This window comes from Prunus mume, linkage group LG4, assembly GCF_029339155.1.
Source record: "Prunus mume cultivar Tortuosa linkage group LG4, ASM2933915v1, whole genome shotgun sequence".
Classification (NCBI taxonomy): domain Eukaryota; kingdom Viridiplantae; phylum Streptophyta; class Magnoliopsida; order Rosales; family Rosaceae; genus Prunus; species Prunus mume.
This window is the reverse complement of record NC_142701.1, coordinates 1,410,291-1,433,516: the sequence shown is the minus strand read 5'-3', so window position 1 is coordinate 1,433,516 and position 23,226 is coordinate 1,410,291. Positions and strand designations below refer to the sequence as shown.

Here is a 23,226-nt window from a genome sequence, read left to right as displayed (position 1 = left end):
TGTCTCAGAAAAGCTTCTGAAGGCAAAAACTTTGTGAACGGATTTGCAATCATATCTTGAGTTCTAATATGATCAAACTTGACTAGTTTGTCCGCTACCTTCTCCCTCACTATCAAATACTTTCTGTCAATATGCTGAAGTTCAGACAACATCCTGTTGTTCATGCAGTGAAAAACAACTGCAATGTTGTCATTATACATCTGTATTGGTCTAGAAATCAAGTCTATCACCGTAATGTCTTTAATAAAATTCCTTAGCCATATTGCATGAGAAGTGGCTTCATAGCAAGCTATGTATTCTGAAAACATGGTTGAACTCGAAACGTGCATCTGTAAATCAACATATAAGTCTTTGTTCTCTGTAGGTACCTCAGAACCTTCTTTCCAGCTATCCAATGTTGCATTCCTGGATTTAACTAAAATCTCCCCATCTTGCTAATGCACAAGGCTAGGTCTGGCCTTGTACGCACTTGTGCATACATAATGCTTCCAACTAGAGAAGCGTATGACTTATTCCTCATCTCATCTTCTTCTTCTTTATTCTTGGGCAATGCTCCTTTAAATCTCCTTTAGCTAATGTTATGTTTTCTGTGATAGGCCTAGAAGACCTCGAGCTCGGTCTCTCTGAATCTCAATGCCCAACACAAAAGCAGCTTCTCCCAAATCCTTCATCTCAAAGTTATTTGAAAGTAGTTTCTTGGTGTCCTTCAGTAAATTATGGTCATTCGTAGCCAAAAGTATGTCATCGACATATAGCACCAGAAATCTGCAATCCAGAGTAGTATTGACAACAATGCCTGCTGGACAAGTATTGTTCCACAAATCTGCAAAGGCAACTTTGAGAGTCTGTCATGTTGTTGATTCCAAAAATCTGGTAACGTTGTGACATGATTGAGATCTCAGGGCCATCGGTTTTGCATTCTAGTTCAAATGCAGGGTGGCCGCAGTACTCTGGCCGGTGGAGACCCCAGAATGGATATCCTATGTCATTGTCATCTATTCCTGAGCACCAAAATGTTTTACTGCAGTTTAGGTATTGCTTATCATAGCCAGCAGACAGAGAGGGGAGGACATTTGCAATAGAGCGAAGGAGAAACAAACACAGGCAACAAAGTTTCATTTTTCTCTCCGTGGAGCTAAGAAAGCCAGAAATAGAACTCAGATATGGAAAGTGAAGTTATTATGTTTCTGTAAATGTACATATTCTTTTTGTTTGCTTGAGACAAACAGTGTTTGAATTCAATGGCTTTTCCCAAGGAAATGACTTTGAATCTTCTTTCAGTTAATTTCGCATGCACCTGCACCAGAGAAGATTAAAAGAGGCCAAGACAAATCCTGTTGTCTAGAAGGATGACTATATTTAACTAGAGTTATTTTGACTCCATTGCTGATGCTACCTCAGATTGCAGGTAACAACGAATTAGCACACATAAGTAGATGCTTACTATCTTGGGCATAATCATAACTAAACTATTTTTTTTCGCTTTGTACTTGTAGCTTGAAGATTTTTGTTCCAATGACAGTCCTAGCACTCGTTATTCTCATTCCAGTCAATGTATCAAGTGGAACATTATTTTTCCCAAGGAAAGAATTAGTTTTGACTTTTGAGTGACATTGATAAACTCTCTATATCAAATGTGCGCCCTAAATCCATAAGGTAACTCTGTAACTCTTTTATACTTTTACAAATATTCAGATTTGATGATAACTGATTAACGTATGAAGTGCAGTATTGACCTCTCTTTAATTGAAATTATGCATAAAAAATATGACGTTCTTGATATTAATGAGCAAATGAAGGTCAAAATAACACCATTGTTATGCATACATTTTTAATTTTTCATGTTCAACACACATCCAGTAATTATTTACTTACCCATGATAGCGCATAGATGAGAAGAATATTGTTGTACCTGGATTGTTATATCGAATTTAACATTAACACATGCCTAAATTCCTTTAGTTGGATAGTTCTTTTTCTATTTGGATAGTTGAATTTGTGATTCCATTAATCCAGTAAAAATAGATTGAGCCAATAATATAATAGGAGTGATATTATTTCTAATTTCACCAACTATAAGGTATTCCAAGTATTTGTTAAATAAGCAAGTACTAGAGTGTTTTCTGGTCAAGGGATTTCATTGTTGTACATATTAGCCATGGTGTACTGTGACACATGTAAAATCAAAATGTAAAAAATAAAAAAGAAAGAAAAAGAGAGTAATAGTGCAAGACAATAATGATGAATGTATTTAGGGTGGAAGGAGGGAGAATTAGAATTGTATATTGAAATTAAAGATCTGGTATCTGCCGCTATATTTTTATTTTGTTTTGTTTTGTTTTGTTTGTTTGCCATTGTATTCTATTTTATCATTTATCATATACGAATGCAGATTTTACTAAAGGGTTGAAATCTATGCATTTCAGGTTTTTTCCACATAGGATTGGAAGACTTGTTCACACTCTGGACTTGTTACATGTTATACAAGGAGTATGACTATGTGGCATCAATGAGATTACAATTCTTAGCTTCACAGCGCAGGCGTGCAGAACAGTTCACAGTGAGTAAAATCATCAATTACCACATAAGAATCCATAAGAATTAAGTGGAATTGGTAAGACATTAATAAATAAATAAAAAGGAATAATAAGAGAGGTATGTTTTTCCCAAGGCTTTTGGATTCTCTCTCGCTCGTGAGGAGAGACTAGCATTAGGGTTAGGGTTTGGATATAGGTTATGCCCTTTGGCCGCCGTAGTTGTCAAACTTCTTCTCTCAACACGTCATCATCCTCCCCTGTCATGCTCTTCTCTTTCGTCAGTGTGTTCTTCGGAAATTGTCTCTCTTTGTGGCCGCTTGGGATTGTGGTGGGTGGCTCATCACCTTGCTCATGGGTTTTCGGACGAGACTGTTTGGCTTGGTGGTTCTGTCATGGTGTCCTAGAGTTCGTATTTTAGTTGGTTTGCTGGTTTTTGGTGAGGTCTGTTTGGCGTGGTGATTCTGTCGTGGTGTTCTTAGGGTTCGTGCTTCGCTAGTGGTCTGGTCTGGTTTTTGCGTTGGTGTGTAGTTCTCTAATCTTGCGTGGTTGTGTGGCTTTGTGTCTTTAGCATTCGTGGTGACTCGGTGGTCAGGGTTGTGATAAGGATTTTTGTGAGGTTTTGGTTCTGCCAGCTAGGAGTTTATTGGTGGTTGGGTTCTATGAGTTCTTGGATCAAATGGATCTGGTGCGTTTTAGGATCCTCGGTGTTATGCATGATTTTTGGAGGATAGGGTTGTTGGTTGCAATCTCTATTCCCATAACTTCGGATTCTTTTGTGGTGAGGATTTGGGATCCACATGGAGGATAGGGTTGTTGGTTGCAATCTCTATTCCCATATCTTCGGATTCTTTTGTGGTGAGGATTTGGGATCCAGGTGGTGATAGAGCGTTTACTGTTGTTGAGCCATATTTCGTCGAGTTTGCTGAAAAGGTGACGGGGGCCAACCTCGAGGGCTCTCCCAATTCCCCCTTATGTGTTTGCTGGAACGTTTGTGGGCTTGGCATCCGATAAACGTTCCTATTATGATGCTCTTTTGTTGGAAGTTCGTCACACGAAGAGGCCAATCTTGATCACCCCTGCCGTGTTAGGTAGGGTTCTAGATTAAGACTCATGGAGTTGGTATTGGTAACGATCACCACTCGATCTGTACATCGAACTATGTTTGCATGGGAGTTTTTCTTTGATAGTACTGCGTGTGGTAGGTTATTCTTTGCTGGGCCTGGAGTTGTGCTTTGTTTTGTCTATCTTCTTTTGGGTTCTTTATAGACTCATGGAGTTGGTATTGGTACTTCTGCTGACTATGTTCTTATGCTCACCAAACGTTGTTTTGTATATCGAACTATGTGTGCATATATAGGAGTTTTTCTTTTGCAGTCTTACATTGTAGTGGGTTGTTCTTTGCGGGACTTGGAGTTGTGTTTTTTTTTTTTGTCTATTTTCTTTTGGGTTCTTTATAGTGGTCCAAAGTGGCCTATGTCAGACTCTCTTGTTAGTCCATGGTATGTTTTGAACAAAATTTTTTGATGGAAAATTGGAATGAGAAGAGTTTATGATTTTATATATCAGATTCTATATAAATAGATTCCATAGTTGCAAGGATGGATGTGGGTGAAAGCTACTAGCATAAGATTCCTATAAGTAAAATATAGATAAAAAAAAATTTGATGGCCTAATGGAAAAGCGCACTTAGTTGATGTGCAGTTGGGATGTAGACTATTTTTCCATATTTTTGTCGGGTTATAGCCTAGTTAGACGGGCCTGGGTACGTGCCTGACAAAGAACCATTTAGAATAGAAGATTTAGAAGAGAAAGATCTGATGAATCTAATTTCATTAGATTGCTCTCTCTCTTTCGTATCCCTCTATTAGACAATTGTTCATGCATTTATAAATGAGATAGTTGCTGTAAACAATAAAATTCCCCTCGGGAATTGATAATCGGTAAAGATTTGTGTTGATAATCTGTCAGAGATTGAAGTACAAGGGACTGCAACTATTTTTAGGCTAAAGTCGGAGTGATCTAGGGGACAAAAAAGAGGTGAAACATAGGCATGACAATTAGGGAAGAGGTCCTGATAAAGGTATTATTCTATGTATATTTATTTTTCCTCTATCAATATTCCAGTGCCAAGTCTTCTGCAGCTATTGTAGGAAAAAATAAGAAAGGCTTGGGTGCAATTTGCAAGGAATGAAGGGGTCCTTCCAACATCTCTACAACTTTGGTCATTGATGGCCGATCAGAAGGATTGGTCTGAATGCACCAGAGACTTATTAATACCATCTTTCTTGCTATTTCTTTTTCCTCCTCTGTGATTGCCCCAAAAACATTCTCATCCTTGTCTAGCTCTAGATCTTTATAAATGTAATGTGGAAACATTTCACTCGTATGAGACACTCCCGAATCCAAATTCTTTCTTGCCCCAACCATTTCAAGAACCAACATCCCGTAGCTGTAAACATCAGATTTGTGAGACACTCCTCCAAAGTTCCGACTAAACACTTCTGGTGCAATGTATCCTGCAGTCCCTCTTGTGCCCATCATCGATACAATACTGTCCTTCGTTTTGCATAATTTAGCAAGGCCAAAATCAGAGATTTTTGGGCGAAAATCTTTGTCGAGAAGAATGTTCTGTGGCTTTATGTCAAAATGCAAAATTCTTGTGTTACATCCACCGTGTAAGTATTCTAGTTCTCGAGCAATACCAACTGCAATTTCAGATAGCGTTTTCCATTCTAATCGAAAATTTGCCATTTCAGATCCGTGCTTATGTATGAAATTATCCAGAGATCCATTAGGCATGAACTCATAAATCAAAGCTCTTTTGTCCCCCTCGTAACAGAATCCAAAAAGAGTGACTATGTTGACATGGGAGGTTCTACCAATGCTAGCAACTTCATTAACAAAGTCTTCTCCATTACCCTTGGACTCGCTTAGGACTTTGACCGCCACGAGAAGCCCATCAGGTAGCCTGCCTTTGTACACAGTTCCATATCCACCTTTACCTAGTCTCTCTCTGAAAGAGTCTGTCATTTTCTTGACATTTGCAAAGGTATACCGCTTTGGAGTAAGCGATCCATAGTTCCTTATAAATGCCTCAACATCAAACTCATCCCTCTTATCTTTCTTGACGAATAAGACCGTTCTTTTTCTTGATATGTGTGGGGGCGATTTTCGGACATTTTGCTTCCACAATATGCATAAAATAATACAAAGAATGATTATTATCACGGAAAATCCACCAACAGCCAAACCTGCAACAAAATACTTGTTTCATTAAAATAAGACTATCGACAAATGTTAATCGATATATCTTTCTGGATTTGATCAACAAAAACTACCTTTTTTGTCATTTGCTTATTTGCCTTAAATTTGGTCATTGTGTCGCTAATTTTACTCAATCGAGTCAAATTGTTGCCAAATGCTTATAATTTGACAACATTCCATCTGTTTTTTCTTTTTCTAAAACCTTATTATTAAATATTAATTAATTTATTAGTATAGAATCAATAAGAACCCTATAATGCCAACAAGCATTGGTTGACTTTGTAAAGGTTCTTATCTTTGCTAAGGCCAAGGTTCGAATCCCGCTGCCGAAAATGCCTCTTAGTAGGTAATCTGTAAAAACAAAAAAAGGGGCTAAGACCACCTTTGTAAGTCCTCAAAGAGACCTTAGTATGCCCTGGTCCTGAGATGGAATAGCCTCCCGTTCCCCTAAATTTTTTTTCATTTAATATTCCTTTTTTAATATTTTATGAAGTAATCTTTTTATTTATTTATTTTTTAAATCATTTTTGTTCCAATGTTGCTCCTCATAACTTGAATTGGGTAACACTCTTAAGGGTTTAAAAGTTTTACAAAATTTTCTATCCAAAATGTTCAATTTCTGAAATTCGTAGCAACATGATCTCTTTTCTTGTTTATGTCAAGTTCAGTAGTTTCTGTTTTTTGTTTCTGCACACAATTCCCGATTTCTGACCCGGGTTTTTAACAGACAAGCCTAATGACACACACCTAGGTAGCTGTCTAGGATGTAATAAAAAGCTGTGTATGCCACCAATCCTGGAATTCAATTCTGTAATTTATAAGAGAATGACAAGGGACAGACATACCTTCTGCTCCGGGTGCAGTTGCCTTACATACGGTTGCATAGGTCTGATCGAGGCAAAAGCAACTGAATCCACCATTTTTCGTGTTAAGCCCACACTTCCCTCCTGATTCCACACAATTGGTGCATTGAATATTATCGATCTGCAATCCCAATTCAAAGCCCCCATCTACCACTTCCTCGATAGTTGTTCGATTGGCCTCTAGAGCCAGAGCAGCTGTCGTAAAAACCGGAATACTGACCCAATTTTTACAGGTACCGTTAGCGACGGGATCAAATGGGAGACTTCCCACGACATACGTAACATTGTCGTTGTTTGTATCGCAAGGTTGGGAATTAGAGTTAAGCCCCGGGGTATTTATACTTGCACACCCATAGTAAAAGGTCAGGTTTGTAAGCCCAGAAGTATAATCAAACAGAGAGAAGTTGATGTTGGTGTTGACATAAGTCTGAGGACAGATAGTTTCCCAATAGTCCTGCCTGGCAACTGTAACAGAGGGAGCACTATAGTTGGTTTTAAGAATTCTGTAGTTGATACTCGATATGCTGATCATGGGGACATTATCTAGGCATTCCGCATCGAACCCTGGCGGACCACAGTAATTAGCTCGGTTTACTCCCCGAAACGGGTACGAGAGTCTGATGCCACCGCAGTTAATATCTTCGCCGCAGTTTGCATATGGTAGATCATCCTGGCTTAGACTCGACTCAGCGTTGATCGAAAGAAAGTAAGTGATCAAAAGCAAAGGAACCACAGATTGAAGCCGTAGGGAGTGCATAATTGCTGGGAAGGCTCAGGATAAGTGACAAACCAATACGTGTGAAAAATAGAAAAAGGGAAGCACAGGATTACAACTAGGAAATTCACAGGTCGTGATGATTAAGGATGAGTCGTGTTTTTTGGGGCATAGAAGACTTCGAAATATTCAATGAATGGCATAGAAGATTTTCACATTATGATAGATATAATAATACAATTTTTGGCCACTTAACAAGGCCCAACCCCAATAAAAGAAAACCTACAGAAGGATAAATTTATAAGACTTATAGGTGAAACTTTTCTGTTGTTTAGAAGACTTTTCACTACTGAATCATCACAACTGTACATTGATTATTATCTGTCACCAATTCTAATTGAAAACTTGTGAAGTCCATTACAAATATTCCTTCAACAATTCAAATTCATGGGGTCCACACTGCTAAGGTGGTATAGAATTTTTTACACTTCTCCTCTTGCAATTTCTGAATTTCTGTATAGGTAACTTTGAATCTTTGATTTAATTTGGTTTCAAATCAGGATTAAAGGAGACAAATTCCAATGGAGGACATAAATTGAAGTCTACGTGTTTCCCTCTTTTTGGCTAAGTAGGTCAAAGCAAAGATGTTTTAGTCCTTTTTGTCTTCAGATGCATAGGCGTTTCACTAGTGGCTTGGATAGAAAGATTGTGCGAGTGTATTTGCACTTTTGACTTCTAATCGAATGATTGATCGGCTATACAAGGAACCACATCTTAGCCTAGGTTATTTTAGAACAAATATGCTTAACGAAATATTTAACCATTGAAAAAACAAAAAAAATTTGAATTAATAAAAAAAAAAAGAGTTTACATTCTCATTTCGGGTAATGAAAGCTGTTTCATTTTCCCAAGCCAAATTTCTTACAAATCAGCTGGAATTTCCTAATTAATGAAGATCTGCTGACGAAGCTAATTGCCTTTTATTGTGTTTCAGATGGTTGGGATGTGGTCACAGAGTCTTCTGCAGCTATTGTAGGAGAAAACAAGAAAGGCTTCGGTGTGATTTGCAAGGAATGAAGGGGTCCTTCCAACATCTCAACAACTTGGGTCATTGATGGCCGATCAGAAGGATTGGTCTGAATGCACCACAGACTTACTAATACCATCTTTCTTGCTACTTCTTTTTCCTCCTCAGATATAGCGCCAAAAACAATATCATCCTTATCTAGCTCTAGATCTTTATAAACACAATGTGGAAACATTTCACTCGTATCAGACACTCCTGAATCCAAGTTCTTTCTTGCTCCAACCATTTCAAGAACCAACATCCCGTAGCTGTAAACATCAGATTTGTGAGAGACGCCTCCAAAGTTCCGACTAAACACTTCTGGTGCTATGTATCCTGCAGTTCCTCTTGTGCCTAACATCGACACAATACTCTCCTTCGTTTTGCATAATTTGGCCAGGCCAAAATCAGATGTTCTGTGGCTTTATGTCAAAATGCAGAATTCTCGTGTTACATCCATGGTGTAAGTATTCTAGTCCTCGTGCAATGCAAACTGCAATTTCAGACAGTGTTTTCCATTCTAAGCGACAATTTGCCAGTTCAGAACTGTGCTTATGTATGAAATTATCCAGAGATCCGTTAGGCATGAACTCTTAAATCAAAGCCCTTTTGTCCCTCTCATAACAGAATCCAGAAAGAGTGACTATGTTGACGTGGGAAGTTCTACCAATGCTAGCAACATCATTAATAAATTCTTCCCCGTTACCCTTCGACTCGCTTAGGACTTTTACCGCCACGAGAAGGCCATCAGGTAGCCTGCCGTTGTACACGGTTCCATATCCACCTTTACCTATTTTATCTTTGAACGAGTTTGTCATTTTCTTGACATTTGCATAACTACTATACCTCTTTGGAGTAAACGATCCATAGTTCCTAATAAGTGCCTCAACATCAAATTCAAACTTTTATCTTTCTTGAAGAAGGCCAATATTCTTTTCCTTGTTATGCATATGGTAAAAAAAAATGATTATGATGATCGACGGAACAGCAACCGCATATGCCTATATATGGAAAAATTGTTCAAGTTATATGCATTTCAGTGATTTGTGAAAGAAAACAAAGATCGAAACTTCTGGTATTTTCTATTTATCACATATACTCACCTACGGCCAATTGTTTCCGTGAACCTGCACAGAAGAAAGGTTAAATCATAAGAGTTCTTAATTTGATAATAGAAAATGATCATTTGTGTAATTTAAAGACTAGAAAAACTAAGCATAAGTACAAAGTAAGGCATAGCATGAGTGGTTAAGTGTCATCAGTGGCGGATCCAGGATTATGTGGCCAAGGGGGCTTAGTGTAAAAGTTCTGAAATTTTTCTACAAAGAAAATAATGCTAAAAAGATAGAAAGATAGTACTTCCATTCATAATTCATAACAAAACCAATAATACAAGTTACAATTGTCCACGACGAGTTTTCATATTCTGAAAACGTTGCATTATAGTTTCGTTATCAATACAAGCAAAAACATCTCTCTCAATGTAAACAATCAAGCTATCATTCAACCATTGATCTCCCATTCTGTTGCGAAGTGGATTTTTAATAATATTCATGGCGGAAAATGCCCTCTCCACTGAAGCAGTTGCAACCGGTAAAACCAAAGCCAATGTAAGAAGCAAATACACATAAGGAAATATTTCATGCATTCCTTTCTCCACCAATTTTTCCGCAAGACTACTAATCCATTCCAATTGAGAAAAATCAATACTCGAACACATATGATGAACATAAACACCAAGTTGATTTTCAAGCATCAATAAGTCTCTATCCGAAAAATCATAAGGATAAAATTGAGCAAGACGAACTAGCTTTCGTTTGTCAAAAGCTACAAAGTTATTTTTTGGACTCAAGCATGCCGAACAAGTAAGTAACTCAGTACTTACCTCGTTGAAGTGATCATTTAGTTCCGCAAAGTTGTCCATCAATTACATGAATAAAGATCTCCACACGATAACGATGATAATTTGTCTTCATTGGAGCATTACGCCGTGACCTCCCTGGAATTACATATTCCTCATCCATGGTAGGAACTATAATATCATGTTTGTAACAAAACAAAGATGCTTGCTCAACCAATTCTTCAAACTCATTATCCCTCATGAACTTTAGGTTTTCCTTGTATGTTGTCACTAAACTCATTGCACTTACAATGTCTTGATCTTTCTTTTGCAATGCTAGAGACAAAGTGTTTGTTATTTCAATATAGCTTTCATTAAAAATAAGTGAAACACAAACTCAAAAGATTGTATTTCTCCCCATAACTTATAGGCTTCACCCGAGCTATCATTAGGATTATCATAAACAATCATTTGAAGCACATTCACCACAGATGGGAACATAGAAATGATACTAATCAACGTACCATAATGTGAGTTCCATCGTGTATCGCCGGCACGTTTGAGAGTAGTTTCTTGATTTAAGCCCCGCCCCATTATCAGACAATCTTCTTCAAAAGCTCTCACAAGCTCTTCTTGGTATTGTGCTCTAAATGCATCCCGACGCTTACAAGATGCTCCAACAACATTAACCAAACTATTAGCCGTTGTGAAAAAAGAGTTGACATCAATGTTTTTCTTTGCTACCGCAACAAGAGCTAGTTGAAATTGATGAGCAAAACAATGAACATTAAATGCACAAGGTTGTTCTCTCAAAATATTTGTCTTAAGACCATTGAACTCACCTCTCATATTACTAGCTCCATCATAACCTTGTCCTCGTAACTTGGAAAAGCTCAAATTCGCGGAAGAAAAGAATTCATCAATGGCTTCCTTTAGTGCACTTGAAGTAGTGTCGGTCACATGTTGAACCCCCACAAACCTTTCAATGATTTGTCCTTTGTCATTCACATCCATTTGCTCCTTTATTGAAACATCCCGTGCTTCATCCACCATTATTGGAAAATATCTATCTTTTACATCACTCAAGATAAGACCAATGGTTTCTTTAGCACAAGAATTGATAAGATCTTTTTGAATTGAAGAAGCTATTAACTTCAAATTTCCTGGAGCATTTTCCAACACAACGGCCTTAACTTTTTCATCATGATCTGCAAGAAATTGCAAGAGCTCTAAATAATTCCCTCTATTACTTGATTGTGCACTATCATCATGACCACAAAAAGAAAGACCTTGTCGCAACAAATACCTAGTGCACTTAAGTGATGCATTCAAGCAAGTGCGATAAGCCCTGCAAGCTTGGCTTGTTTGCTTGATGACAATTGTTTCAATGTGTGTAGTTTGATGCATCAAATTGTAAGCAACTTCTCTAGCTTGGTTGTGAACACTACCAACCGGTCCAACATGAAGGTTAAATCTTTCTTTCACCTTCTTCCAATTATTAAAGCCTACCCCAGTGAATGCATCACCACCCACTTGATCAAAATTTGATTTGAAGATATAACAATGAAGACAAAACGCAGCATCTTTAGCAATACTATATTCCAACCAATCATGATCATCAAACCAATTAGCAATGAAGCGTCTATTAATTCCTGATTGATTAGTTTGTGGGAATTTATAACTTCTAGGTTGACAAGGTCCCTTTTGTAGATATGCTCTTCGGATCTCATCCCGAATATTAGGATTATAATCCGCCATTCGAGTTCTTAGTCCAGGGTCTGCCTGAAGATTAGCTAAGATCTCATCTACTTCAACTGGTCTTGCATTTGAACTATCCGGATTAGACGGAGAAGGACTATCCGTAGACAATTTTCTTTTAAAGAATCGTTCCATAAATCTACAAATCAATTAATTCAATCAATCATTAATTTTTACCCAAATTATCATATGAATATGAAAATGTCAATAACCCACTCTCAAAATTCAATATACTCTCTAAACCCATATCAATCAATATTCAATATACTAAATTATTATATCAAATATCAATTAATATTCAATATACTCAATCAATTCACATTTTCAATCAAGCATAAACTCAATCAATCTACATTAATATGATTATCACTATGATTCATATCATATCCATAAATTTCATTACATACAAAAAATATCAATATTATTCATATCCATAAATTTCAAGCATTAACTCAATAAAACATAAATTCAATCAATCAATATGATTCATATACATAAATTTCATTACATAAAAAAAAAAAAATCAATATCAACAACAATATATATTATCAACATATCCATAAATTTCATTGCCAAGCTTACTTGTAGTTGAAGGGCGGAGGGAGGAGGACGGCGGTGATTAGTGGCCCAGCGAAGAGTTGATGATGGAGGTTGTTGGAGGTTGGGAGGTTGGGGGAGAGGTTAGGGTTTGAGAGGGTGGGGAGAGGAAGTGTGAAATTGGAAATGAAGGGTTTGGGGCTGCTGTGCGATTCGCAAGGCTGGTTTGTTCTCTTTTTTTTTTTTTAAGCGGCCCAAAGCAGCGTCGTTTTGAGGCCAGTCATTAAAAAAATTGGTGAGCCTTTGCCAAGCAGCGTCGTTTGGCAAGGCGATTTAAAAAAATTATTCTCGGCGTCTTGTGGCGCAACAACCTTGCCTCCTCTCACGGGACTTTCATCGAGCGGTTGGCATGCATCCAAGGGGCTTCCAACAGCTGTCCAAGGGGCTTCAATAGAGTCCTTGGCCATTTTCCAACCTTCCAAGGGGTCGTCCCCTGTTGTCCCAACGTGGATCCGCCACTGAGTGTCATCAGTGGGTGGCGGGAATGGTGGCAGCAATGGGTGACGATGGGGGTGGGGGTTTATATAGTGGGGTAAAAACGTAAATGTAACTCACATTAATCATGCATCCAGGGGCTTACTCATTGACCTTTAATAAAACAAAATTTAAAACTTATTCACCTAGGGGCAAACCATTTTCAACCATCAAAGAAGTCAATAGTGGTCACGTAGGTATAAGGCTAAATCATAAAAGGGGTCTCCAAAATCACATAGGTTTTGAGTGCTCCGCATAAATTACGCCTAAAACTTGACTAAACCTTGCTCAAGCTGCTAGATTTTTCACTAACTTTTCATCATTCTAACGTTATATTTTCTATGCTTAATTTCATCAAAGATTGATGCGTAGCTACTTTCTATAACAGCTAGTCAATATAAGACTTTTCGTAATGTCCATTCGGACATAGTTTCATTAGTAGTATCAATTACAATTTCAATCCGATCGCTCTTGTACTAGTCTATTTGTTTAGTTTTCGAATTGCACAAGTGCAATATTGAAGTCCTTATCAATCAAGGCATATAAAAGAACTAATTCAAGCAAGTTCCTCATTACGAGTACAATAGGTTCATTAGAAGTTAAGATTTCTTAAGACACCAGATACCAATAGTGGCACGCTTATAACCGTACTCCGAGATCATTGAAGCTCAGTTTGGGCCTATTTGTCTTGGATCACATGACTGATTGTCGAAGCCCACAATAACACTTGGGAGTAAACACCAATATTTGACAATATTTCAAATTTTTTTTTTTCCGTTTAATACTTCAGTGTAGGGGTGACATTTTAGACCGAAAAATTGCAAAAACCAACCGATAATTTACTGCAATGGAACCGCAATCGCTGGAAACTGAACCGCATTTGCGGTATGAAGAACCGAACCGCATTTGCGGTTGCGGTTCTTGATTCTGATATTTGATTTTCAAAACTTACAGTTACATAAACCGAGACTATATATTTTTTTTTTTATAAAAATTTGCATTTTGTAGATAGCATTGGTGCTCAAACAGCACAACGGGGTCATTTAAATCCACTCACCACCACCAACACTTGAGTTTGTAACATTGGTACATTGCATTTTCCTTTTAGTTTGTAACTTTAATTAACTTTGAATTGGATTTTTCCTTTGGGTTGTAACTTTAATTCATTTTGCATTGCATTTTCCTTTTGGTTTGTAACTTTAAAGGATTTGAAATTGGAATGCTTGAGAAGTTGAGCTTGTGAATGTTTGAGACGTTTAACTTTAGTTGGAATACTTGGAATTATAACTTTAATTTTCTTTAGGTTGTGAATGCTTGAGAAGTTGAGGAGATTGTGAATTTATATATGCTTGAGAAGTTGAGGTTATGAATTTATATTTTTGAATTAAAGTATGCTTGAACTCAAAAGGCTTCAAAAGAAGCATCAAAATTAGGCCTAAAATGTGGAAGATTTGATTTTTATGACACAAAAAGAACTTACGGTTTTAAACCGCTAATTCACGGTAACCGATCGCTTTGCGGTTTCTTTAAAAAGCGGTCGGTTTAATGGTTTCAAAAATCACCATACAGACAAATAGTCGGTCGAGTTAAAATTCGTGGTTGCGAACCACAACCACCCTACTTGATGTAAGACTTTTATGTTGTTTGATAAAAGTGCCAGTCAATGAAAGTTTTGGTGACCACTAAAACGCGTCTTTACACAAAATGCACGTGTTTTTTTTTTCCAGGAATTTTTATAAATAAACCCAAAAAATGACAACTGATCCTATTGAATTTAAGTTTGATTATAAAATTGCTTTGATACCATATTGAGTATTTTTGGTTTTTTATGAGGTTTGGGGGTTGAGCTTGTTTTAAGAAATTAATGGCAGTTTTGTAATTTATAAGAAGTTAAAAAGCCTTTTTGTTATATTGTAAATGAGCTTTTCTAAAGTCCATTTCATATGGGATATTTTTATAATTTGGACTTTTATATTGGGTATAATAGTGAATCTCCTTTTTATTTTATGTTTCTCCAGATCGTTGGCCCTAACTACCATGGACTCTTCCTACTTTCACGTGGACAATATAGCACAGAATTCCCAATTCCCGACCCCGGTTTTGGCAGAGCAGCCTAATCACAAACCAAGGTAGCTAGCTAGGATGTAATAATAATTTTTTTTTTATAAAAAGCGTGGATACCACCAATCCTGGAATTCAATGACTTCAAAATCTTCTAACATCTTACCATACTCATAATCCGTAATTTATAAGAAAATGACAAAGGGCAGGCATACCTTGTCGTCCGAGTGAAGTTGTATTACATATGGTTGCATGGGCCTGATCATGGCAAAAGCAACTGAATCCACCATTAGTAGTGTTAAGCCCACACTTCCCTCCTGATTCCACACAACGGTTACATTGATCATCATCAATCTCCAAGTCCAATTCAGATCCCCCATCTACTGCTTCGCCAAGAGTCATTCGATTGGCCTCTAGAGCCACAACAGCTGTTCTAAAAACCGGAACAATGACCCCATTTTTACAGGCGCCATTAGCAACTGGATTCACTTGGGGGACTTTGTGTGGCATACGAATGATGATGTTACCATTGTTCGTACTGCAAACTTGGGAACTAGAAGTAAGCCCTGGGACACTTGTATTGCACCCGTAGTAGAAGGTCAGGTTTGTAACCTCAGAAGTATAACTAAATAGCGAGAAGTTGATGTTGGTGTTGACATAAGTAAGAGGACAGATAGTTTCCCAATAGTCCTGCCTAGCAACTGTAACAGACGAAGCAATAGAGTTCATTTTAAGAATTCTGTAGTTGATATTTGACATGTTGATCATGGGGGTATTGTCAAAGCATTTGACCTCCAACCCTGGCGGACCACAGTAATTAGCCCGGTTTACTCCCCAGAAGGGGTACCCGATGCCTCCAACGCCACCGCAGTTAATATCTTCACCGCAGTTTGCGTATTGTTCATTGTCCTGGCCTAGACTTAACTCAACTTTGACCGAAAGAAAGGAAGTGATCAAAAGCAAAGGAAACAACAATTGAAGCAGTAGGGGATGCATATTTGTTGGGAAGGCTCAGGGTGAGAGAAACCAATACAGATTTAAAAATAGAAAAAGCGACATGGAAGCAGTAGGGGATGCATATTTGGTTTTCAGTTGTAGGCCTTTGAAATATTCAACGAATGGGACACAAGACTTTCACATTTTGATAGATACATGGTTCTGCCAAGATTTCAATGGTGGATCTTTTGAATATATTTTTTTCGACCAACTAGCTTGTGGTGGTACTCCTGCTTTCAAAATTAGAAAAGATACAAAGTTGCTGAAACACAGAGAGGATTCCAATCTGTTGCGTCATAGGCTTGAGCTTATCCGTGAGAATGGGATGGATACATTTTGTTTACACCATAATCAACCGAACATATCCAGCATCAAAGCGACTAGCACCAAGGCGACACGCCTTCTTCCCTGCCGAAGGAAGACACCATTCCAAGGTGCGGACATCTGCCAAGCTCCCATTGCCGAAGCTCACAAACTGCCGAACCTAATCTCCATGACACGTGTCACCACCACGGCGACTTGCACAAAGTCCCATATCAAAATTCTACACAAACCTCCCACTTTCACTTTCCTATAAATAGGGAACAGTATTCTAGTAAAAAGGGTAACTACTTTCTTACCTTTTACTTTACATAACTCTACTAAAGTTACTACTCTTAGCTAACTTTAGCATCGGAGAGCCTTCGGTTGTCACCACACCGGTGTCCGAAAATTAGCGATTGCTTCTCCTACTTTGTCTTCAACAGGCTCAAACCTTACAGAAGGTCTTCACCTTCTCCACTGTTGAAGACAAACCCCTTTTCTCTAAGTTGACCCTCTTCGGAAAAGAGCATCAACACACTTCACTCGAAGAGTAGAGTGGCTGCAAACAAAGTTTCTAATAATATTTCATAATCTACTTTTTCTATTATACAAAAACAGTAGAATTAATGAGAACAGCTTTCATTCTGAGTTTTCGGTTAATAAAAAACGGTTTCATTTTCACCAAGCCAACTTTCTTTCAATTCAACTGGCAGTTCCTAATTACAAAAGATCTTCTAATGAAACTAATTGCCTTAGTCCATTTCAGATGGTTGGTATGTGGTCACAGAATCCATTGCAGATGGTTGGGATGTGGTCATAGTGTCTTCTGCAGCTATTGTAGGAGAAAACAACAAAGGCTTTGGTGCAATTTGCAAGGAATGAAGGGGTCCTTCCAACATCTCTACAACTTTCCTCATTGATGGCCTATCAGAAGGAATGGTTTGAATGCACCAGAGACTTACTAATATCATCTTTCTTGCTATTTCTTTTTCCTCCTCAGATATATCCGGATCCCCAAATGTATTTTCATCCTTATCTAGCTCTAGATCTTTATAAACATAATGTGGAAACATTTCACTCGTATGAGACACTCCCGAATCCAAATTCTTTTTTGCTCCAACCATTTCAAGAACCAACATCCCGTAGCTGTAAACATCAGATTTGTGAGATACTCCTCCAAAGTTCCGACTAAACACTTCTGGTGCAATGTATCCTGCAGTTCCTCTTGTACCCATCATCGATACAATACTGTCCTTCGTTTTGCATAGTTTGGCTAGGCCAAAATCAGCAACTTTCGGGCAAAAATATTTGTCCAAAAGAATGTTCTGTGGCTTGATGTCAAAATGCAAAATTCTTGTGTTACATCCACGGTGTAGGTATTCTAGTCCTCGCGCAATACCAACTGCAATTTCAGATAGTGTTTTCCATTCTAAGCGAAAATTTGCCATTCCAGACCCATGCTTATGTATGAAATTATCCAGAGATCCATTAGGCATGTATTCATAAATCAAAGCTCGTTTGTCCCCCTCATAACAGAATCCAGAAAGAGTGACTATGTTGACATGGGAGGTTCTACCAATGCTAGCAACTTCATTAATAAAATCTTCTCCTCCATTACCCTTGGACTCACTTAGGACTTTGACCGCCACCAGAAGCCCATCAGGTAGCCTGCCTTTGTACACAGTTCCATATCCACCTTTACCTATTTTGTCTCTGAAAGAGTCTGTCATTTTCATGACATTTTCATAGGTATACCGCTTTGGAGTAAGCGATCCATAGTTCCTTATAAATGCCTCAACATCAAACTCATCCCTCTCATCTCTCTTGAGGAAGGCCATTATTCTTTTCCTTGATATGCATATAGTAAAAAAAAGGATTATGATAATCAACAGAGCAGCAACCCCAATGCCTTCTCCTGAAACAATCACAAGATAGAGAAATGTAAATCAATAAATGAATATATGTATAATCCATTGATTGAAAAAAGACCATGCCAACAGACATTTTGTACTTACATGTTGCTAATTTCACTAAATCTAGTCACTTTGTTGCCAAATGTTCACAATTTTAGAACATGGCTTTTTTTTTTTTTTCTCTCTGTAAACTTATTAAAATATTCATTAATCAATTTAAAATCAATAAGAATCCTGTCGTTTTAATTTGACTGTGGTATTTCATAGCAGGAAAGCAAAGTATAGGTTCGCAAAACTAAAAGACGAGAAAGTTTTGGATACTGGATTGTCAAAACACTACGCAAAAATTTCCAGAAATTCCTAATTCACGACGGCTTACTGTTGCTATCTTTCTAAATCCCACCTGTGAAACAAGAAATAAAAATATGAAGTCAACAATTCCTAGTTAATTGTCACTAGTAGTCTTCGGTTTGAACTTTCTTTGTAATTTAATGGCGTGTGTGAAAAAATTCAGGGCTTGTCAAATATAGGTCCCTACAATTTATATTTCCTAGACATATATCCATCATTCTATAAATCTATGTGTAAAATCCAATTTCAAATTTAAATGATCAGTGGGATATAAGAGGTCATAGTATTCCTATGTTTTTACATCCTTGCCACTATAATTCATATTTTATTTATAATTTATTCCAAGCATTTCATGAACTGCCATAATTGTAATTAAAACTCCCTATTAATAGCATATCAATCACCCTATTTCTTTTGGTTGCCATTCCCTCTAACATATGACCCTTAAAATTGAAAATTAAACAAATATGTAAATTACATATCCAATAATGTACATATGAAAAATATAAATATAAATATATGTATAAAAATATAAGGTATATTATTTACCAAAAAAAATAAACAAAAATAGGTCAATTACTTTGTAATTGAAATTTCCGTACATTTTTCATAAATTAAAAATAAGTACACAATAATTTATAGAAAATAAGTACGTTGTATAATTGAAAGTTATGCATATTTTTATAAATTAAAAATAGGTACATTACTTATAAGTCTAATGGCAAGGATGTAAAAATATAGGAATACTATGACCTCTTATATCCTATTGATCATTTAAATTTGAAATTGGGTTTTACACATAGATTTATAGAATGATGGGTATATGTCTAGGAAATAGAAATTGTAGGGACCTATATTGGACAAACACTAATTAAAATACACTTCATTGATTTAATTGATGTGGCATATAATATAGATATGCCACATCATGTGGTATAAAAATGTGGGATAAAAATGTGGTAAGTGTAGCATTACTAAAAAAAAAAAATAGGTACATTATTAGAGAAAAAAAATAGGTATATTATTTTGAGAGAAAAAATAGGCTCATTTAAAAAAAAAATTCATAAAACAAACAATAAAAAGATGATCAAATTATTTTTTATAAAACAAGTAATAAAGAAAAAAAAAATACAATATTTGGAGAAAAAATAGGTTCATTAAAAAAAATGTTTTAAAAACAAAACAATAAATAGATTATCAAATTATTTTTCAACATAATTAGAATGTACACTATTATTGATAAAACTATAATAAAAAAGAATACTGGTCATATAATTCATAAAAAGAAAACAACATTAATTCCTAAATTTAATATTGAATTTAAATTATTAATACTTTAAATAGATTACTAGTCATAATTCATAGAAAGAAAACACCATTAATTCAAAAATAGATTACTAATACTTTAATGTGGAATTTAATATTTAATTTCAAATAAGTTTCTAAATTAGTTCCTACATCCATTACAACTATTTGGAGATATTTCCAAATTCAACGGGTATCATTAGTTACACCCTCAATAACACATTAACTTATAAATATGGGTAGTTTTGGAATCCAAAAAAAACAATAAATCAGATTTTAAGTTATATTAGATAACTTGCTTAGTTGGATCCTAGTCATTGGGTATTATTTGAAAACATTGGGTATTTTACATAGAAAACTAATGGAAAGGGTTGTAGGTGATTTAAAATGAATTTTATGGGTTTAAACTCAATTTACTATTTAGATTATTATTTGTATTAAAAAATATATATACGAAAATAAGAAAAAAATTTAAACTTCAAGGACGTATGGTGTGGAATATGGTACCTGATAAGTCACACACCCGATCCCCACAAAGGCAAACGGGCCGGTTCGTATGGGGGTCAAACCCACAGCCCGTTTTAAAATTAGGACATTTAGCGCATTCCTTATCATAAGGGTTGGTATAGTTAACATTAAAGCCTTCCAGGATCGCTTCCTGAAACAGCGACCTGTTGGCACCGAGCTTCGCAGCCGCGGTCTTGAGAATCGGCACTGTAGTTTCAATCTTACACTTGACACCGCTCATAATCTGGTCGATCGGGAACTTCTCGATCAAGTAATAAGAGTCGTTGAAAGGCAAATTGACGTTGCAGTGAAACCAATTCTCGGGCTTGGGCGTAATGGTAGAGGAATTACAGCCGTAGAAAATGGACACCTCCATGTCGTCGTTCTCATTGTAGGCGAAGAACTCGGATTTGATAGTTGTGTTGGCGAGTTTGTCTGTGCATGTCGAGTTCCAGAGGTCTGAGCGGACTAACCTTAGATTTTTGTGAACTGGGTTGAGTTCGAGAACTCGGTACCTCAGCGACATGATGGTCAGCTCGGGCGAGTCGTCCACGCAGCTGATGTGGAACTCCGGTGGACCACAGTGGGCAGGGCGTGCCCCGCCGGTGAACGGGTATGAGAGGCCTTGGAGCGGGCCACAGGCGAAAGTCTGGGAGCAGACGGAAGGGGTTTCCTCAGGCTGTATTTCCTTAGACGAAAACGGTGTCGTGGCGTCCGCGGAGTAGAAGAAGAAGAGGAGAAGGAGGAAGATTGGGTGCATTTTGGACGGGGGTGGGAGTGTTGTGGGCTTGCTGGTAAATGCCAATAGAGATTAAATACAGGTTTGATGAAGAACGCGTTGATTAACTACAACTTGACTTGTGGTCTTGGACTGTCGGTCGTCTCTGTTCTTTTTATGTGGTTATAAACTTACGAAATCTTCCCACTTTTATTTGACGAGTTATATTCATTAGAGCATCCGCGTGGGGCTCTCTAATGGGACAAAAGCTTGCAATTTCTATTCATTAGCAGCATGAAGGTAAATAACAAGTTGTCTACCGTGAAGAAATTGTTGGAGGAAAATAGGAAATATGAATTTAAAGATAATAATACTTTTTAATAAAATTGTAATCATCAAATACAATAATAAATTTACATGAAATTAATGTAAATTAACAAACACAAATAGAAAATACTGACAACTTTAACGATTGTAGCTTGTAAGAATTGTAATGTCCTAAAGACAAATTTCGCCCTCTACTCTTGTGCTCACAGTTCTATAGGCGTCTATCTCCCAAGATTCAACAATTAATAATCCTAAATTGAAGTACTTCAATTTAAGACTCTAGTGAATGATAAGTTCATTATTTCCTATATTTGTATATCTCTTATATTTAGTTTTTGTAGGGAAAGTTAATTAAAAATAGCATTATTACCTTACTTTTCTTATTTTCAGCTATTATGCGCTGTTGGAAGGGTTGACTGAAAATCGACTTTTCGAATGAATTTTAGCACAAAGCCAATTGGAGGAGAAGAAATCTAAGACATTGAGGATCATTGTGTCAAAGTTTCATAATTTTCTACCAAGCCAAATGCCCAAGACTAGCAAGTCAACACAACCTAAATTGAAATCCCGTCAAAATTGCACTACTGTGGAAGGTTGAAGATTTGAAGAAATTTCTGATTTTTTCTAGTGGCGTGTGATATATGCTTGGAAAGCTTAGAGATCAAGCTAAAGTTCTCATATTTTTGCAGAATTTTCTAGGAAATGGAAAGACCCAAAAATATGCATGCCAGTTGGCTAATGCACTTCCAAGACAAAGAATGATTCTTTCCAAGTTTGTTTCCTTAATTGTTTGGGATTTTGTTCTGCTTTAGGAGAGTTTTTCCATACCTTTTTAGAGTAGGGTTTAGTTTTTTAAACTATATAAGGTCACCCTAAGCTCTCTCTATGGACCATCTTGATACCATATACTTTTCCAACATATTTCAATACACCCACAAATATAAGAGAGAGAGAGAGAGAGAGAGAGAGAGAGAGAGAGAGAGAGAGAGTTGTTGCCATGGTGCTTTTGGAGCTTACGAATGTGTTGCTGTGGAAAATCAGAGATCAAATCCATCTGCCAAATCGGTTTTATGACAACAATTATTTTGTTTATCTTCTCTTTTGTCATGAACTAATTTGCCTTACTAGGGCTATATAGCCTATAACCATGAATACTTAATTTTATAGAAGAGAAAGGTCTGATATGAATCTAACTTCATTAGATTAGTCTCTCTTTCGTATCCCTCTATTAGACAATTGTCTATGCATTTATAAATGAGATAGTTACTATAAACAATAAAATTACCCTTGGGAATTGATAATCAGTAAAGATATGTATTGATATTCTGTAAAGATTGGTATTGATAATCTGTCAGAGACTGAAGTACAAGGGACTACATCTTTTTTTAGACAAAAGTCGGAGTGATCTAGGGGACAAAAGTCGGACTACTCTTTTCACTTAGGTTTTGTAAGAAAATTAGATTTAAAAGGGGCTTATTACTTTATTTTTCTAATTTTCAGCTTTTCAGCACTCTTAGAAGGTTTTTAAGGGAAAATCAACTTTTCAGAGGAATTTTAGTGCAAGGCCAATTGGAGATGAAAGCTAACATCTTGAAGTTCAATCTGTGATTTTTCTAGAATTTTCTACCAAG

The 23,226-nt window shown here is 36.7% G+C and overlaps 4 protein-coding genes, 1 long non-coding RNA gene and 1 pseudogene across 5 annotated transcripts; 1 reads left to right on the top strand and 5 right to left on the bottom strand.

Moving 5' to 3' along the window:
• The first annotated feature begins 768 nt into the window (after window positions 1-768).
• On the top strand, window positions 769-4,097 carry LOC148917616 (uncharacterized). The gene is made up of 2 exons (XR_016126490.1): window positions 769-1,408; window positions 1,497-4,097. It is a non-coding gene; the product is annotated as an uncharacterized LOC148917616 (long non-coding RNA).
• Window positions 4,098-4,442: 345 nt separating this feature from the next.
• Window positions 4,443-7,582, bottom strand: LOC148917615 (LEAF RUST 10 DISEASE-RESISTANCE LOCUS RECEPTOR-LIKE PROTEIN KINASE-like 2.1). Its single transcript, XM_089051425.1, has 3 exons — window positions 6,632-7,582; window positions 5,876-5,890; window positions 4,443-5,788 (listed from the first exon to the last, which is right to left on the bottom strand). Exons 1-3 carry the CDS (start codon window positions 7,419-7,421, stop codon window positions 4,650-4,652), a joined length of 1,944 nt encoding a protein of 647 aa, XP_088907551.1. The 5' UTR covers window positions 7,422-7,582; the 3' UTR covers window positions 4,443-4,649.
• Window positions 7,583-8,359: 777 nt separating this feature from the next.
• Window positions 8,360-10,347, bottom strand: LOC148917614 (PR5-like receptor kinase; annotated as a pseudogene).
• On the bottom strand, window positions 10,344-12,178 carry LOC148917613 (uncharacterized). The gene is made up of 2 exons (XM_089049878.1): window positions 10,810-12,178; window positions 10,344-10,621 (listed from the first exon to the last, which is right to left on the bottom strand). Exons 1-2 carry the CDS (start codon window positions 12,176-12,178, stop codon window positions 10,344-10,346), a joined length of 1,647 nt encoding a protein of 548 aa, XP_088906004.1.
• Window positions 12,179-15,346: 3,168 nt separating this feature from the next.
• Window positions 15,347-16,171, bottom strand: LOC103343616 (LEAF RUST 10 DISEASE-RESISTANCE LOCUS RECEPTOR-LIKE PROTEIN KINASE-like 2.7). Its single transcript, XM_008247270.2, has one exon. It carries the CDS (start codon window positions 16,169-16,171, stop codon window positions 15,347-15,349), a length of 825 nt encoding a protein of 274 aa, XP_008245492.2.
• Window positions 16,172-17,045: 874 nt separating this feature from the next.
• On the bottom strand, window positions 17,046-21,368 carry LOC103343615 (LEAF RUST 10 DISEASE-RESISTANCE LOCUS RECEPTOR-LIKE PROTEIN KINASE-like 2.1). The gene is made up of 2 exons (XM_089051421.1): window positions 20,551-21,368; window positions 17,046-18,389 (listed from the first exon to the last, which is right to left on the bottom strand). The coding sequence occupies exons 1-2, from the start codon at window positions 21,308-21,310 to the stop codon at window positions 17,227-17,229; spliced, it is 1,923 nt and encodes a 640-aa protein (XP_088907547.1). The 5' UTR covers window positions 21,311-21,368; the 3' UTR covers window positions 17,046-17,226.
• Window positions 21,369-23,226: the final 1,858 nt, after the last annotated feature.